General features: G+C 46.9%; 1 protein-coding gene and 1 pseudogene across 1 annotated transcript in view; one reads left to right on the forward strand and one right to left on the reverse strand.

The window, feature by feature from the left end:
- The window catches only part of Smpdl3b (sphingomyelin phosphodiesterase acid like 3B), a 36549-nt gene extending 20227 nt beyond the window's left edge, over positions 1 to 16322 (forward strand). The window contains exons 4-8 of the mRNA XM_004671271.2: positions 10404 to 10547; positions 11272 to 11444; positions 13270 to 13450; positions 13535 to 13668; positions 15927 to 16322. Coding sequence (XP_004671328.2) covers positions 10404 to 10547; positions 11272 to 11444; positions 13270 to 13450; positions 13535 to 13668; positions 15927 to 16322 — 1028 coding nt within the window. The remainder of the gene's footprint in view (positions 1 to 10403; positions 10548 to 11271; positions 11445 to 13269; positions 13451 to 13534; positions 13669 to 15926) is intronic.
- Positions 7943 to 8492, reverse strand: LOC105944961 (annotated as a pseudogene).
- Positions 16323 to 17630: the final 1308 nt, after the last annotated feature.

Below are 17630 nucleotides of genomic sequence, written 5' to 3' on the forward strand. Positions count from 1 at the left end.
TTTATTTATTTATTTATTTATTTATTTATTTAAGAGCGACAGACACAGAGAGAAAGACAGATAGAGGGAGAGAGAGAGAATGGGCGCGCCAGGGCTTCCAGCCTCTGCAAACGAACTCCAGATGCGTGCGCCCCCTTGTGCATCTGGCTAACGTGGGACCTGGGGAACCGAGCCTCGAACCGTGGTCCTTAGGCTTCACAGGCAAGCGCTTAACCGCTAAGCCATCTCTCCAGCCCTTCAAGCAACTCTTTCTTAAAATTATTTACTTGTTTTTATTTATTTATTTATTTAATTTATGAATGAGAGAATTGGCATGCCAGGGCCTCTAGCCACTGCAATTGAACACCGGAGGGTTGCATGACCTTGTGCTTATGTGGGTTCTGGGGAGCCGAACCTGGGTCCTTAGGCTTCGCAGGCAAGTACCTTAACCACTAAACCATCTCTCCAGTCCTCAGCAATTCTTTCTTAGTTTCCTGACCACCTTCCAGAGATAGGCCAGGTCACTGGCCTGTGGGTACACAGGTGACCACTAATGGAAATGCCTGCCATTCCTTGTGTCTCCTTCTCTCCGTCTAACAGCAGACTCACAACTTTCCAAGGTGTCTTCAGGTATACACTCCTGTCCCTGAGTAAGCCCTACGTGGTCTCATGCCTGGCCCTTGTTCCATGCCTTGGCTCTGGAATTGGCATCTGCTGTCTTCAAACTATCTTGCTGCCAGGGCCCCAGGGAGATGCTGTTTCCCAGCCAAGGTATTACCTTCTTTTTTTTCTTTTTGGTTTTTTAAGGTAAGGTACCACTCTAGCCCAGGCTGACTATCTATTCTCAGGATCAGGATGGCCTCGAACTCTCAGCGATCCTCCTACCTCTGCCTCCCGAGTGCTGGGATTAAAGGCGTGCGCTGCCACCACCAGGCCTGCTTTTTTTCTTTTTTTTAATAAACTATTACTTATTTATATATTTAAGAGAGAAAGAGGCGGATAGCGAGTGAGAATGGGCATGCCAGGGCCTCTCTGCTACAAAGGAACTCCAGACACATACACCCCCTTGTCATCTGGCTTTATGTGGGTACTGGGGAATTGAACCTCGGTCCTTAGGCTTCACAGGAAAGTGCCTTAACCATTAAGCCATCTCTCCAGCCTGGTACTGCTTTTTGGTATTTCCAAGGCCTTTGGAGCCTGGTAGAGTGGGCAGGGACAAGGAGTGAATAAGGAACAGCCCCCAAGAGACACAACAAGGAGAAGAGGGTTTGTGTGCCTCAGCCGGTGGCTGTTAACCTTGTTTTCATCGGGCCGTGCCAAATGCAGGGTCTTGGGGGGCTTCATCAAGCCCGCAGGCTGTCAGTTGGGCTGAGAAAGTTGCTCAGCGACTACCAGTGCCCACAGAGCCTCTTCTTCAGTTCGGGAACAGCTGAAGGTCATAGTCATGGTTCCCAAGGACCCAGTTGTAGAACAGACATTAAAAAAAAAAAAAAGAATCATGATAATGAGAATAAGTTACAGTAGCAATAACTGTACAGTAATAACTGAGTTCCAGCCAGGCCCGGCTCTATGACTTGTTCACGCTCTGCGCATTCATTGTCATAACAATGGCAGAGTGACAAGCTGTCACCAGCTCAGCTGTCCTCATGAGGACTGTGGGTCTTGGTGTCCAGTCAGCCGGTCAAGGCCACATGGCAAGTGTGGGACCCGTGTCTTGGTCTGAGTTCTGCTCTTAGTCACACTCCTGCCGCCTCTTCCCCTCAGCATGAACCACCTTATGCCAAGAGATGCCTGGTGCCTACACCTACCTAACTCAGCCCATGCTTCCCACCCAGGAAGGATGGTGTTTCTCTGTCTCCCAGCAGACGTCACTCCTTCAGGTCAAGCTGGGTCATTTTCACCACACCCAGCAATAGGCATTGTCACCACTCCCAATGTACACTGCCGGCTCCACACCTGTCACTTCCTGGGGAAGGATTCAGACAGAGCCCAGCCTAAGTCTTTCTTCCTCCTCTGCTTCCCATGGGGCTTCTGGAACAAAAGTGAAATAATGGATGAGAAAATGCTCTATTCACTAAGATTTAAAAGGTATGTAGAGCCAGGCGTAGTGGCACATGCCTTTAATTCCAGCACTTAGGAGGCAGAGATAGGAGGATCACTGTGAGTTCGAGGCCACCCTGAGACTATATAGTGAATTCCAGGTCAGCCTGGGCTAGAGTGAGACACTAGCTTGGAAAACCAAAAAAAAAAAAAAAAAAAAAGTATGTGGAAAATTAATTTTTTTTTTCGAGGTAGGGTCTCACACTAGCTCAGGCTGACGTGGAATTCACTATGCAGTCTCAGGGTGGCCTCAAACTCACAACAATCCTCTACCTCTGCTTCCCAAGTGCTGGGATTAAAGGCATGCACCATCACACCCAGCTTGTTTTTGATTTTTTTTGAGGTAGGGTCTTGTTCTAGCCCAGGCTGCCCTGGAATTCACTATGTAGTCTCAGGCTGGCCTCGAACTCACAGAAAGCCTCCTACCTCTGTCTCCTGAATGCTGAGATTAAAGTGTGTGCCATCATGCCCAGCCCTCTTTACTTTTTTTTTTTAAATATTTTTTTTGTTCATTTTTTATTTATTTATTTGAGAGCGACAGACACAGGGAGAAAGACAGATAGAGGGAGAGAGATAGAATGGGCGCGCCAGGGCTTCCAGCCTCTGCAAACGAACTCCAGACGCGTGCGCCCCCTTGTGCATCTGGCTAACATGGGATCTGGGGAACCGAGCCTCGAACCAGGGTCCTTAGGCTTCATAGGCAAGCGCTTAACCGCTAAGCCATCTCTCCAGCCCCCTCTTTACTTTTTATCTTGAGATAGAGTCTCAAGGTTGGCCCAGGTTGGCCTTGAACTCATTTTGTAGTCCAGGCAGACCTTGAACTTGCAATCCTTCTGCTTCAATCTCAGAATAGCTGGAATTATAGGCCTCTAGCACCAGGCTTCTTAATGGCTGCTGGCATTGGCTTTAGGGAGGAGACTTTCTTCCCTCCAGGCAGTTACAGGAAAGTATGGGCGATCTCCTACTTTGGGATCTTGTAGGTTTTATAGGACAAAGGGTTTCTTTCCCAACTGAGAAGCAGAGGCTGCAATGTACTACACTGGCTCAAGGCCATGCTGTTGCATTAAGCAGGTTCATAAATAGTGAGGTCCTGCTCTGAACACAAAATGACTTCCTTTTCCCTTCTTGCTTAAAAAGAAAAAAAAAAAAAAAAATGAGAGCTGGGTGTGGTGGCCCATGCCTTTATCCCAGTAGTGGAGAGGCAGAGGTAGGGGAATCCCTGTGAGTTCCAGGCCACCTTCAGACTACATACTAAATTCCAGGTTATCCTTGGCTAGAGTGAGACCCTACTTAATTTTTTTTTTTTTTTTAAAGGTTTGGGCTGGAGAGATGGCTTAGCTGTTAAGGTGCTTGCCTGAGAAACCTAAGGACCCAGGGTTGATTCTCCAGTGCCCATGTAAGCCAGATGCACAAGGTGACACATGTATCTGGAGTTCATTTGCAATGGCTACAGGCCCTAACATGCCTATTCTCTCTCTCTCAAAGAAACAATTAAAAAATTAAAAAAATAAAAAATTTAAAAATTTAAAAAAAGATTTATTTGCACATGTATGTGTGTGCATGCACACATGTGTGCCAGGGTCTCCCACCACTGCAAATGAGTGCCAGATGCCAGGGCCACTTTGTGCATCTGGCTTTATAAGGGGACCCAGCTGGCAGAACTTGTAAGCAAGCACCTTCAAACACTTTTCTTTTATTAGACAAAGTCTGTGTAGCCCAGACTGTTCTCAAACTTATGTAGCTGAGGATGACTTTGAACTTCTGATCCTCTTGCCTCCACCTCCAGTGTTCTGGGATTATAAGCATTAGCCACTATCAATTGTTTATGTGGTTCTGGGGATCAAACCCAGGGCTTCGTGTAGTCTAGGCAAAGAACTCAACGAACTGAGCTAAGTCCCTAGCCCTCTTTTCAGTTTTCTTTTTAATTTTTTTATTTATTTGAGAGCGACAGACACAGAGAAAGACAGATAGAGGGAGAGAGAGAATGGGCGCGCCAGGGCTTCCAGCCTCTGCAAACGAACTCCAGACGCGTGCGCCCCCTTGTGCATCTGGCTAACGTGGGACCTGGGGAACCGAGCCTCGAACTGGGGTCCTTAGGCTTCACAGGCAAGCGCTTAACCGCTAAGCCATCTCTCCAGCCCTCAGTTTTCTTTTCTCATCCCTCCCTTCTTTCTTCTCTCCCCCTCTGCCCTCTCCTCATCACTCTTTTTTCTTTCTCCCTGTCTTTTCTTCCCTCCCTCCCTTGCTCTCTTCTTCCTTCCCTCTTTCCCTCCCTCCTCCCTCTTTCTTTTCTTTCCTTCCTCTCTTCTTCCCTCCTCAACTCTTTCTTTGTTTCCTTGTTACTGTGTGGTAAGGGGGTGAGGGCCTTCCCAGAACAGAGAAAACAGCTGAGTGTCTGATGAATGGGAACAGCCTTGAAACCTGGTGTGAGGTGATAAAGGGGAACAAGAGAAAAGGGAAGGGTGTTAGCAGCAGCTGGTCAGTGTCCTCCTTCCCCTGCCTCTTCTGCTGACCTTCCTGCCCAGAGATAACCAACCACATGCTCATCATTTCTTTTTTTTAAAATTTTTTATTTATTTATTTGAGAGCGACAGACACAGAGAGAAAGACAGATAGAGGGAGAGAGTGAATGGGCGCGCCAGGGCCTCCAGCCTCTGCAAACGAACTCCAGACGCGTGCGCCCCCTTGTGCATCTAGCTAACGTGGGACCTGGGGAACCGAGCCTCGAACCGGGGTCCTTAGGCTTCACAGGCAAGCGCTTAACCGCTAAGCCATCTCTCCAGCCCATGCTCATCATTTCTGTGTGAGACCCTACTTTGAAAAACAAAACAAAACAACAACAAAAAAGTGGTTTTTTTTCTTTTTTTTTTTTTTGTGGTAGGGTCTCCCTGGAATTCACTATGTAGTCTCAGGGTGGCCTCAAACTCACAGTGATCCTCCTACGTCTGCCTCCCGAGTGCTGGGATTAAAGGCGTGCACCACCACACCCGACTTGTCTTTCTTTCTACAAGATGGGCTTTTGTTCATTGTTAAATAGTTATTTATTTATTGAATGACACTGGAGAATCCAGATGTTTTATTAAATGCATAAAAGTAGTCTTCATGGGCTGGAGAGATGGCTTAGTGGTTAAGCACTTGCCTGTGAAGCCTAAGGACCCCGGTTCGAGGCTCGGTTCCCCAGGTCCCATGTTAGCCAGATGCACAAGGGGGCGCACGTGTCTGGAGTTCGTTTGCAGAGGCTGGAAGCCCTGGTGCGCCCATTCTCTCTCTCTCCCTCTATCTGTCTTTCTCTCTCAAATTAAAAAAAAAAAAAAAATTATAAAAAAAAAGTAGTCTTCATTTGGTAAGGTCAAAATCAAAGATATGTGAATATATAATCCATACACTTACAAGGTATATCTGCCCCAAAACTGTGATGTAGATTGTATCTACAATCTACATCACATTCAGTGTCTGTACATTAGCATATTACTCACTGCAAAGTAAACAAAAATATGCTTTTATTATTTCAGTGACGTACATATATAATATAGATTCAAAACAAAGGCAACATTTTTTATTTATTTATTTTTTTAGTTTTTCAAGGTAGGGTCTCATCTAGCTCAGGCTGACCTGGAATTCATTATGTAGTCTCAGGGTATCCTTGAACTCACAGCAATCCTCCTACCTACCTCTGCCTCCCAAGTGCTGGGATTAAAGGCGTGTGCTACCACACCCAGCTTTACATTTATATTCTTTTTTTTGTTTGTTTGTTTTCTGAGGTAGAGTCTCACTCTAGCCCAGGCTGACCTGAAATTCACTATGTAGTCTCAGGGTGGCCTCGAACTCATGGCGATCCTCCTACCTCTGCCTCCCAAGTGCTGGGATTAAAGGCGTGCGCCACCACGCCCGGTTATATTCTTTATTTTTTTTAAAGATGACAGAATTGGTCACCTTTTTAAAAAATATTTTATTATTTATTTATTTTATTTACTTGAGAGAAAGACAGAGAGACAGAGAGAGAAAGAGAGAGAGAGAGAGAGAGAGAGAGAATGAGTGTGCCAGGGCCTCCAGCCACTGCAAATGAACTCCAGACACATGCACCACCTTATGCATCTGGCTTGCGTGGGTCCTGGGGAATTGAACCGAGGTCCTTTGGCTTTGCAGGCAAATTCCTTAAGCAATCTCTCCAGCCCTACATTTATATTCTTAAACATAGGGTCAAAATCAAGTGACTTGTGCAAACATAATTGATTTATAAAAGAAGGAAAGACTCTTTCAAGGAAAGTATTTAAACCTTTAAACAAGCCAGTTCTTAGCACTCAACTTAAAGCTTTCTCTACCATTAGCCTGATATGTAATCAGAGGTAGTAATTCCAGCTTACTGAAAATGTAACATGGATTATAAAAGACATACATTCCAGTCATGCCCCTTTATAAGTTCTGTACTGTTCACCCATAATAGGGATTGGAGACCAGTCAGACATTAAATACTGAAATAGGAGAGCATACTAATATATATGACTTGAAACAATGAAATCTCTATTTCCCTCATAGGATAAGCTTCTGCATATAGTATCAGGGGAAAATTCTAGAAAGCTAATAGTATGCTGCCTCTTTTGTGAAATTACTTACTAACTTTTCACCAATCTCTATCATTACCTATGAAGTGGATAGTGGTACATTTTAAAAAATATATTTTTTAATCCCAGCACTCGGGAGGCAGAGGTAGGAGGATCGCTGAGAGTTCGAGCCCACCCTGAGACTACAGAGTGAATTTCAGGTCAGCCTGAGCCAGAGTGAGACCCTACCTTGAAAAACCAAAAAAAAAAAAAAAAAAAAAAAAAAAAAAATATATATATATATATATATATATATATATATATATATTTATTTATTTGAGAGAGAGAAAGAAGGATTGAGAGAGAGAGAGAATAGGTGTTCCAGGGCCTCCAGCCACTGCAAACGAACTCCAGACACATGCACCTTCCCCCCTTGTACATCTGGCTTACGTGGGTCCTGGAGAATCGAACTGGGATCCTTTGGCTTTGCAGGCAAATGCCTTAACCACAAAGCCATCTCTCCAGCCCGATAGTGGTACATTTTATTCTACTTTAAAAGAACAGAAACTGCATCTCACTGTGTGGTAATTAAGCATAAACACAGAAGCACCTTCAAGTGTGTGACATCTCCACTACCTCTGCCAAACATTAGGAAAGGATGGAATCCCACCTTGAACCCAGAATCTACATAAGCACCAACACCAGAAAGCAGCGAGTCATGTCTGGAACAATCTATCTGCTCCCCTGGCATGTTAGGCACTCGTGTTTTCTGCTTATATCCTTTCCCACTACGTTCTTCAACAGGCTCATCCTCTCTCTTCCTGTGAGATCTATGATGAGAAGACCAGCAGTTTCTTTTAAGCAGGGAGAAGGCAATTAACAAAAACCAGTGTTGCACTGCAGAAAAGCCATGTCAGAGTACATGGTGAGAAACTGAAACTGTGAAATCTGCACTCAAGAAGCTAAAACATTCATATTAATTTTGAACTAGAGATGAAAATATATAAAAACCACACAAGAGCTGGGATGTGGTGGCGCACGCCTTTAATCTCAGCACTTGGGAGGCAGAGGTAGGAGGATCACTGAGAGTTTGAGGCCGCCCTGAGACTACATAGTGAATTCTAGGTTAGTCTGAGCTAGAGTGAGACCCTACCTCGAAAAAAAAAAAACAAAAAAACAAGTGACAATGTGATGTTTCCACTACTTAGAAAGACAAATTTCTTGGGTAACTGAAACGAAGATAGAGAGACACAGCAACCCTGGAATGAGGAGCTCAGGCCACGCGCAGTGGCATAAGGCACTCTCTCAACCTCACCGTCCACTTACATAACTAAACCCAGAGAGTGGGACAGGGAAAGAAGACACGCAAATACAATTTCTCGTGTCCTTTTGGCTGGTTTAACTGTCAACCGCTTTATTCCTCCTCTTGCTGCTGCTCCCTTCCCAGCTCTTCTTTTTGCCTTTCTGCTGCAGTTTGAATGCACTAGTTTTCAACTTCGAATTCTTCTCACGAGGCATCCGAAGCTCCTTTCTTATGTCCGCCAGCTTGGCGTGACAGTGCTCAGCTTCCGAGAACGAAGCACTGATGCCCAACGTAGAATGGCATTCTTTCAATGTGGAAATCTCTTGCTCCCGTGTTATCTAGTAACATAACTTGGTCCTGTGTAAATTCCCGCAGGGCTTGTTTGTGCAGATCTGGCAAGTAGTGGGAAGGCAGGCCCTCTGCCAGCCGCTCCGCAGCTCCGCCCCTGCAGCCGGGTCCTCTTCACCTGGAGAAGCGTCACTCAAACCCGTCCTCGGCTCACCGGCCTTCAGGCTGCCTGGTGGCCCTGTCGGGACCCCTTCGAGGGGCAGTGGTACTAGAACACTCATGTCCCCTGCACTGGGCATGGCAGCAGTTGTTCGGACCTGTTAAATATTCAGTAAGCCCTTACTACATGCCAGATACAGCCTAAAATGGTAGCAGAAATAAACTGGAAGTGTTGGAGCGCGTCTGTAATCCCAGCACTCTGGTGGAGGAAGGAGGACATGGAGTTCAAGGTTAACCTGGGCTACATAGTGAGACCCTGTCTGAAAAGAACAAACCAGGTGCTAAAGAGATGGCTCAGGGGTTAGAGGCACTTGCTAGCCAAGTCTGAGAGCCTGGGTTTGATTCCCCAGTATAGATGTCAAGCCACATGTACAAAATGGTTCATGTGTCTGGAGTTCATTTGCAATGACAAGAGGTCCTGGCATTCCTATTCACTCCCTCTTTGCTTGAAAATTCTTTTTTTTCTTTTTTTGTTTTTTTGAGGTAGGGTTTCACTGTAGCCCAGGATGATCTGGAATTCACTATGTAGTCATAGGGTGGCCTTAAGCTCATGGCAATCCTGCCTCTTCCTCCCAAGTACTAGGATTAAAGGTATGCACCACCATGCCCAGCAGAAAATAAAAATATTGGGTTGGAGAGATGGCTTAGGGGTTGAGACACTTGCCTACAAAGCCAAGAACCAAGGTTTGATTCCCCAGGAACCATGTAAGCCAGATGCATAAGATGCCATATGTGTCTGGAGTTCATTTGCAGTAGCTGGAAGCCTTGGTGTGCCCATTCTCTCTCTCCTTCTGTTTATTTCTCTCTCAACTTAATAAAATAAAATTATTTTATTTTATTTATTTATTAGAGAGAGAGAGAGAATGGGCATGCCAGGGCCTCTAGCCACTGCAAATGAACTCCAGACACATGTGCCACCTTGTGCATCTGGCTTATGTGGGTCCTGGAGAATCAAACCTGGATCCTTAGGCTTTGCAGACAAATGCCTTAAACACTAAGCCATCTCTCCAGCCCAAAATAAAATAAAAAAACTTTTTTTTTTTTGGTTTTTCGAGGTAGGGTCTCACTCTGGTCCAGGCTGACCTGGAATTAACTCTGTAGTCTCAGGATGGCCTTGAACTCATGGCGATCCTCCTACCTCTGCCTCCCAAGTGCTGGGATTAAAGGTGTGCGCCACCATGCCTGGCAATAAAAATATTTTTAAATGAATAAATAAAAATGCCAGAGATCTGGGCATGGTGGCTCACACCTTTAATTCTAGCACTTAGGAGGCAGAAAGAGGTAGAAGGATCGCCAAGAGTTCAAGGCCACCCTGAGGCTACATAGTAAATTGTGAATTCCAGGACAGTCCTTGCTAGAGTGAGACCCTACCTTGAAAAACCAAAACCAAAAACAAAAACAAAAAAAGAAAAAAGAAAAAGAAAAAAGAGAGAGAGAAGAGAGAAATCACAGATTAAAAGAAAAGATCATGTGTTTTGATCGTGTGTTGGTCCGTAGGTGGTGGCAGTTTGGGAAAGTTGTGAGGCCTTGCTGGAGGACTCGTGTTGATGGGAGAGGCCTTTTAGGTAATACAGCCCAGCTCCAAGCCCAGTACCCTCAGACTCCTTCCTTCTTGCTGCTGTGGAGCTGTGACCCAGGCCTTCTGCTCAGGCCTGTCCTGCTTTTCCTTCCATGATGAATCTTCCCCTTGAGACTGTAAGCTGGAATAAATCTTTTCTCCCATAAGCTGTGTCTGGTGGGGTGTTTTGTCCTAGCACAGGGAAGGTTAGTGCTGCTACACCAGCCCTGAGGAAAGTTCAGTAAGATTCTATCAGCTGTGGCTTTCTGCCTATCTTTATATTTCCTCATCTGCATTATCACTCTTTCCTATTAGCTCTGATGGCCAGTGGCTGAGTGACAATGACCAGTTCCACCAAGTGTTTTTTTTTTTAAAAAAAATTTTTTTTGTATTTTTTTTTTTCTTTTCCTCCCAGACACTAAAGTCTATGCTGCTTTGGGAAACCATGACTTTCATCCTAAAAACCAGTTCCCAGCAGGAAGCAACCATATCTACAAGCAGGTAGCAGGGCTGTGGAGACCCTGGCTGAGTGACGAGTCTTTCGCTCTCTTCAAAGAAGGTATTTGTGCCACTTGCGACTATAAGGAACATTTACACTGTGCCAGGCAGGGTCTGATCTAATTTGTTTTCTGAGGTAGGGTCTCACTCTAGTCCAGGCTGACCTGGAATTCACTATGTAGTCTCAAGGTGGCCTCAAACTCATAGCAATCCTCCTACCTTGGCCTCCTGAGTGCTGTGATTAAAGGCATGTGCCACCAACCATGCCTGCCTGGCAGTCCTTTTTTTTTTTTTTTTTTTTTTTTAGGCATAGACTCATTGTAGCCCAGGATGACCTGGAACTCACAGAGATCCTCTTACCTCAGTGTCCTGAGTGTTGGGATTAAAGGTGTGTGCCCACCATGCTCTGCCTAAATTCTGATTTTCACCTCCATTTTACAGATCAGGAGACAGGCTAAGGTCACACATCTTGACAAAGACAGATTTGAGATCCGCATGTAGGACAGACTCCAGATCCTGTGTACTCAGCACCAGCGCACTACTGATGAGGACACATTAGTATTTAGTGAGCATTTGCTGTGTGCCAGGCACGTCCTTGGCACAGTCCTAAAATCTAGACACCCCAGGAAGGAGCAGAGAACTTCAGATCAAGCTGGCTTGGGCCTGGGCACTACCAGCAGCATGGGCTGCAGGGTTCCTTCTTCTGGAGGGTTATCCTGTGTGTCGCAGGTGGTTTAGCAATGTCTCTGACCCCCTTCAGTCTGTTCCTGGCTGTGACGTCCTAGGTGCCTTCTATTCTGAGAAGCTGCCGGGCTCGAGCAGGGCGGGGCGAGTTGTGGTCCTCAACACCAACCTGTACTACAGCAGCAATGAGCAGACGGCTGGCATGGCTGACCCTGGCCAGCAGTTCCAGTGGCTGGAAGATGTGCTGAGCAATGCCTCCCGAGCTGGGGAGATGGTAAGGGCTCCTCTACTTCCTGAAATGTCCCTTACGGGGCACAGACTTCACCCACCCACCCACCCACCAGATGCTCGTGTTCATTGAGAGCGTCCTTCAGCAGCCCGCCATAAAGAGGGGCTTTTTGGGCTATGGAAATGACTTGGGGTATAAAGCGTTTGTCACTTGAGCCTGAGTACCAGAGCTCAGCTTCCCAGATCCCATGTAGAAAGTTGGAAGTTGAGCTGGGTGTGATGGTGTACAACTTTACGCCCAGCAATGGGGAGGCAGAGGTAGGAGAATCACTGTGAGTTCAAGACCAGCCCTGAGACTACATAGTGAATTCCAAATCAGCCTGGGCTAGAGTAAGACTCTATCTAAAAAAAAAAAAAAAAAAAGGTGTGGGGAGTGCTGGAGAGATGGCTTAGTGATTAAAGCACTTGCCTGCAAAGCCTAATGACCTGGGTTTGATTCCCTAGTACCCATGTAAAACCAGATGTAGAAAGTGGCACATGCATCTGAACTTCATTTGCAGTGGCTGGAGACCCTGGTGTGCCCATTCTCTCTCTCTCTCTCGCTCTGTGCTTGTATATAGATAGATAGATAGATAGATAGATAGATAGATAGATAGATAGATAGATAGATAGAGATATAGATGAAAGCTGTAATAGGCTTTAACTTTTTTTTTGCTTATTTATTTATTTTTTATTTTATTTGAGAGTGACAGACAGAGAGAGAAAAAGGCAGATAGCAAGAGAGAGAATGGGCACACCAGGGCCTCCAGCCACTGCAGATGAACTCCAGATGCATGTACCCCCTTGTGCATCTGGCTAACATGGGTCCTGGGAAATCAAGCCTCGAACTGGGGTCATTAGGCTTCACAGGCAAGCGCTTAGCCGCTGAGCCATCTCTCCAGCCCTGTAACAGGCTTTTATATTTCCAGCATGCTGACTCCAAGTTGGGATGCAGAGAGAAAATTTCCTGGACGCTTGTGCAAAACCCAGCAGAGAACAACTGGAGATTTGAGACTCCAGGAACACTGTCTCAAATGAGGTGGAAAGATTGTCCTCTGACCTTCACACATGTGCCATGGCTCCCACACACCCACACTCACACTCACATGTGAACATGTAGATGAACACCCACATACCACAAAGGGCTTCTTCCAGTCACAACAGCGCTGTGAGCTGAGGTCCTGGGGCCCATTGCGTGTGAGAACCACAAGCAGCTGTGATGGTTCTGTCATCCAAGAAGTGATGGCGAGTGGGGAGTGGTCAGCCTGGAACTACTGAGTGAGTTCTAGGTCAGCCTGAGCTAGAGTGAGACTCTACCTTGAAAGAATAAATAAATAAGACATTAAAAACAGTGTTCAAAGCCAGGTGTGGTGGCACACACCTTTAATACCAGTACCAGGGAGGCAGAGGTAGGAGGATCACTGTGAGTTTGAGGCCACCCTGAGTCCACATAGTGAATTCTAGGTCAGCTTGGACTAAAGTGAACCAACCCCCCCCCCCCAAAAAAAATAATAGTGTTCAGGTACTGTTAGACATGTGACATGGAGAACACAGGCATGAACACACACAACCACCCAACATATGCCACACAGCCATGCTGGAAAGCCTCATGACCACCTAGCTTCTTACACACCTGTGCAGGAATGGCCCAAGCTCTCTGAGAACAGAGGACCACGCTGTGGCTTCATGGAGGAGGAGCTATGAAGCACAGTCCGGAGGAAGGAGATGCACTTAAACCTGTCTGCCTGCCCTTGAGGACACAGGCAGCTTTTGAGAGGTGGGAATGAGGGCTGGAGGGGATGTCTCTGAGCCCCAACACTGCTTTCTTGCAGGTGTATGTTATTGGCCACGTGCCCCCAGGGTTCTTTGAGAAGGCGCGGAACAAGGCGTGGTTCCGAGAGGGCTTCAACCAGGAGTACCTGAAAGTGGTTCAGAAGCATCACGGAGTCATAGCTGGGCAGTTCTTTGGGCACCACCACACGGACAGCTTCCGGATGTTCTATGATGATGCAGGTAATTAACCGGGAGGGCAACTGGCAGCCCACCAGCCTCCTCCTCTCCGTCACCCCTTTCAGTCTACTGTCTCTCTCCCAAAAGGTGCTCCCATAAGCGTCATGTTCCTCACACCTGGAGTCACCCCCTGGAAGACCACATTACCAGAGGTGGTCAATGGGGCCAACAATCCGGGCATCCGGGTATTTGAATACGACCAAGCCACGCTGAGCCTGCAGGTCAGGAGCCTGGATCTGCTGGGGTTGGGGAGAGGGGACCTTCCATAGTCTTCAGCTGACATGCAACTTCTGACCACTGAGCCTTAATAAGGTCAAGTTCAGAACCCCAGAGTTACCTGCCACCAAGTCAGGTCAATTATTTTTCCCCAGTCTCACTTTATTTAAAAAAAAGATACTTTAGCTAGGCATAGTGATGCATGCCTTTAATCCCAGTACTTGGGAGGCTGAGGTAGGAGGATTGCCACAAGTTCTAGGCCACCCTAAGACTACATAGTGAATTCCAGGTGAGCCTGAGCTAGAATGAAACCCTAGCTCAAAAAACCAAAAAAAAAAAAAAAAAAAAAAAAAAAAAAAAAAAGACACACACACACACACACACACACGTATGAGAAAGAGAAAGAGAAAGAGGCAGATAGAGAATGGGCACGCCAGGGCTCCACTCACTGCAGATGAACTCCAGATGAATAGATGAATGTACCACCTTGTGCATCTGGCTTTACATGATTACTTAGCTTTGCAGGCAAGGGCCTTAACTTCTGAGCCATCTCTCCAGCCTTCTAGTCTCCCTTTGCCTTGGATCATTGCTACCACCTCCTACCTGGTCTCCCTTCCTCCAGCCTTGCTCCTACTATACCCATCAGCTGCACACTCAGAAGGAATTAATCTTTCTTTATTTTTTTAAATTGTGAATTATTAAGTTTTATTTAGGGGAAAATCACGAATTGTGGAGTTTATTTAAGGGAGGCCTTACAAGTGAGCTTAGGGTAAAGCTTCAAGTTTGTGGAAAGCTCATTAAGAGAAACTGTGGGGCTTTTAAAGAGAGACTAAGCTGGGTGAGCTGGCACACACCTTTAATCCCAGCACCTGGGAGGCAGAGGTGGGAGGATCTCTGTGAGTTCAGGTAGCCTGAGACTACAGAGTGAGTTCCAGGTCAGCCTGGGCTATAGTGCTTGGAAACAACATCAACAAAACACAAATAAAGGGGCTGGAGAGATGGCTTCATAGTTAAGATGGTTGCCTACACAGCCAAAGGATCCTGGTTCAATTCTCTAGGACCCAGGAAAGCCAGATGCACAAGGGGGCTCATGCATCTGGTGTTCGTCTGCAGTGGCTAGAGGCCCTGGTACGCCCATTCTCTCTCTCTCTCACTTTCTACCTCTTCCTTTCATAAATAAATAAATAAAATATATTTCAAAACACAAGTAAAGAGAGACTAGAGAAAAGCTGCAAGCACATGGAGGATAGAATTTAGGAGTGTGTAAAAAGATTTAGAAGGAACACACATGGCATCTGCCGTCTGCTTTCCTGTGGAGGGATGTTAAGAGGGCATACAGTGAGGCTCAAGGAGGAATAAGAGGGAAACTATCAAAGCAGAGACCAAGAAATTCAAAGAATAAATGAGTAATGAAGAGAGTTATACTCATGGCTACCCTGAGTTTAAAGAAATTACACAGGGAGCAGACCTAGAGTTAGTGAGAGCACCCCAGTGGTAGATCTGGGGTGTAAGAAAAATACACACATAGTAGATTCAGAGACCAGAGGAAAATCATGCATGTAATCGAAGTGAGAAGTTACCCCAAAACTGTAAAGCAGAGGCAAGCAGAAAAGTTCTCCCAGACCAAGAAACTGTATTATGCTCTTTCTCCCTCCCCACCCCAACCCAGCCCTGGGTGAGGGGGAAGCCTAGTATCCTAGTGGCCCGATTGAGGAGAGAGAAGAATAAATTTTTCTAATACACTGCTTTAATCTTGTCTCCCTAGTGCTAACAGACCTTCAAGGTCTCCCCAGAGCCCTCACCTCACATATCAACTGAGTGACCAACTCCTCACCTCCTAGGATGTGCTGTGCTTGCTGAAATGACAAAGAAATACTCATTCATTTGCTATGTCGTGTGCCAGGCCCTATTTTAAACTTGGGAGATAGGTAAGGGAAGGAAACCAGCTCACTGTTGCCCTGGACCTAGTTCATGGCACTCCTCCTACCTATGCCTCACAAGTGCTGGTATTAAAGGTGGATGCCACCACGCCCAGTCCCACTTTAAAAAAAAATTATTTATATTTGTTTTTCGAGGTAGCGTCTTGCTCTAGCCCAGGCTGATCTGGAATTCACTCTGTAGTTCAGGGTGGCCTTGGACTTCCTGCCATCCTACCTCTGCCTCAACAAGTGCTGGGATTAAAAACATGCAAGGTGCAGGACTCTGTGAGTGGACTTAAGACATCTTGCTCATGGCTCGCCCACCTGTGTGTCCCCCGTTCCAGGACATGGTGACCTATTTCTTGAACCTGAGCCAGGCCAATGCTCAGGACAGCCCACACTGGAGGCTGGAGTACCGCCTGACCGAGGCCTACCAGGTGCGGGATGCGGGCGCCGGCTCCATGCACACGGCCCTGAGCCGCATCGCCAGCGACCGGGACACACTTCAGCGCTATTACATCTACAACTCGGCGGGCTACGACGACAGAGCCTGCGACGAGAGCTGCCGCGCGGAGCACGTGTGCGCCATGCGGCGGGTGGCCTTCGAGGCGTACGCGGCCTGCCTGCGGGGCCGGGGCACCGCGCTGGCGCCGCCGCCGCTCCCGCTGCTGCTCCCGCTGCTGCTGCTGCTGCTGCTGCTGGCCGCCGCGCTGAGCTCGCTGGCCGCGGTGGCGCCCTGACTCTGGGCTCCCGCTTCTCTCCTGGGGAGCTTCGCCACCGCCTCCACCCATCCAAGGACAGCGCACGGCGGTGGGACACGGGGGTCAGCTAACAGAGCCCCGGAAGCGCCTGTCTCACGAGTTTCATGCTCGACCTGCAGAAACAAGGCCCGTGCTCCACCTTACCCCAAGCCGTGATTCTCTTCATTTAATACCTAAGCCTGACTCACTGGTGCTTGGGTCACCGTGGTGAAATGCGCCGCCGGGGAAGACGGCCCCTTTGGTTTGGGGTAGTAAGTATGTGTGCATGCGTGCGTGCGTGCGTGCGAGCGTGCGTGAGTGTGCCAGCGCGCATGCGCTATGTGTCTGTTTATTTGAGGGCAGGGTCTGACCAGGAACTCATGGCTTTGAATTCACAGCAAACCTCCTGCTTTAGCCTCTTGAATGCTGGGATTCAAGCCACTATGCCTGGCTAAAATGCCCCCCCCACACTTCTTTTCATTTTTAAAAAATTTACTTATTTTTATTAACAACATCTATAATTGCAGACAATATCCCATGGTAATTCCCTCCCTCCCCCCAATATCCCCTTTGAAACTCCACTCTCCATCGTATCCCCTCCCCCTCTCAATCAGTCTCTTTTTTATTTTGATGTCATCATCTTTCCCTCCTCTTATGATGGTCTTGTGTAGGTAGTGTCAGACACTGTGAGGTCGTGGATATCCAGGCCATTTTGTGTCTGGAAGAGCATGTTGTAAGGAGTCCTACCCTTCCTTTGGTTCTTACATTCTTTCCACCATCTCTTCCGCAATGGACCCTGAGCCTTGGAAGGTGTGATTGAGATATTTCAGTGCTGAATACTCCTCTGTCACTTTTTAGCACCATGGTGCCTTCTGAGTCATACCAAGGTCACTGCCATCTGAAAAGAGAAGGTTCTCTACCAAAAGTGAGAGTAGCATTAATATATGGGTATGAACATTAAGAGAAGTGCATACTGTGCAGTTTGGTGAGCATAGTATATACATTTAGCCAGACACCAGCAGAAGTTACACCCCTAGGGCTCATGATTGCCCCTGTTGTAGGTTTTCAGTATCAGGGATGCATTCCCTCCCATAGAGTGGGCCTATATTCTAATTAGAGAGAGGTTGTTTTCCCCCATAACAGACATGTTACTATTGCACCCTAAAATGTGCCCTTTTGTATAAGAGAGAGAGAGAGAATTGGCCCACCGGGGCCTCAGCCACTGTAATTGAACTCCAGATGCCTGTGCTATCTTGCATGCATGTGGGACCTTGTGTTTGACTCATCTTTGTGCATCTGGCTCATGTG

This window comes from Jaculus jaculus, chromosome 5 (genome assembly GCF_020740685.1).
Source record: "Jaculus jaculus isolate mJacJac1 chromosome 5, mJacJac1.mat.Y.cur, whole genome shotgun sequence".
NCBI lineage: Eukaryota > Metazoa > Chordata > Mammalia > Rodentia > Dipodidae > Jaculus > Jaculus jaculus.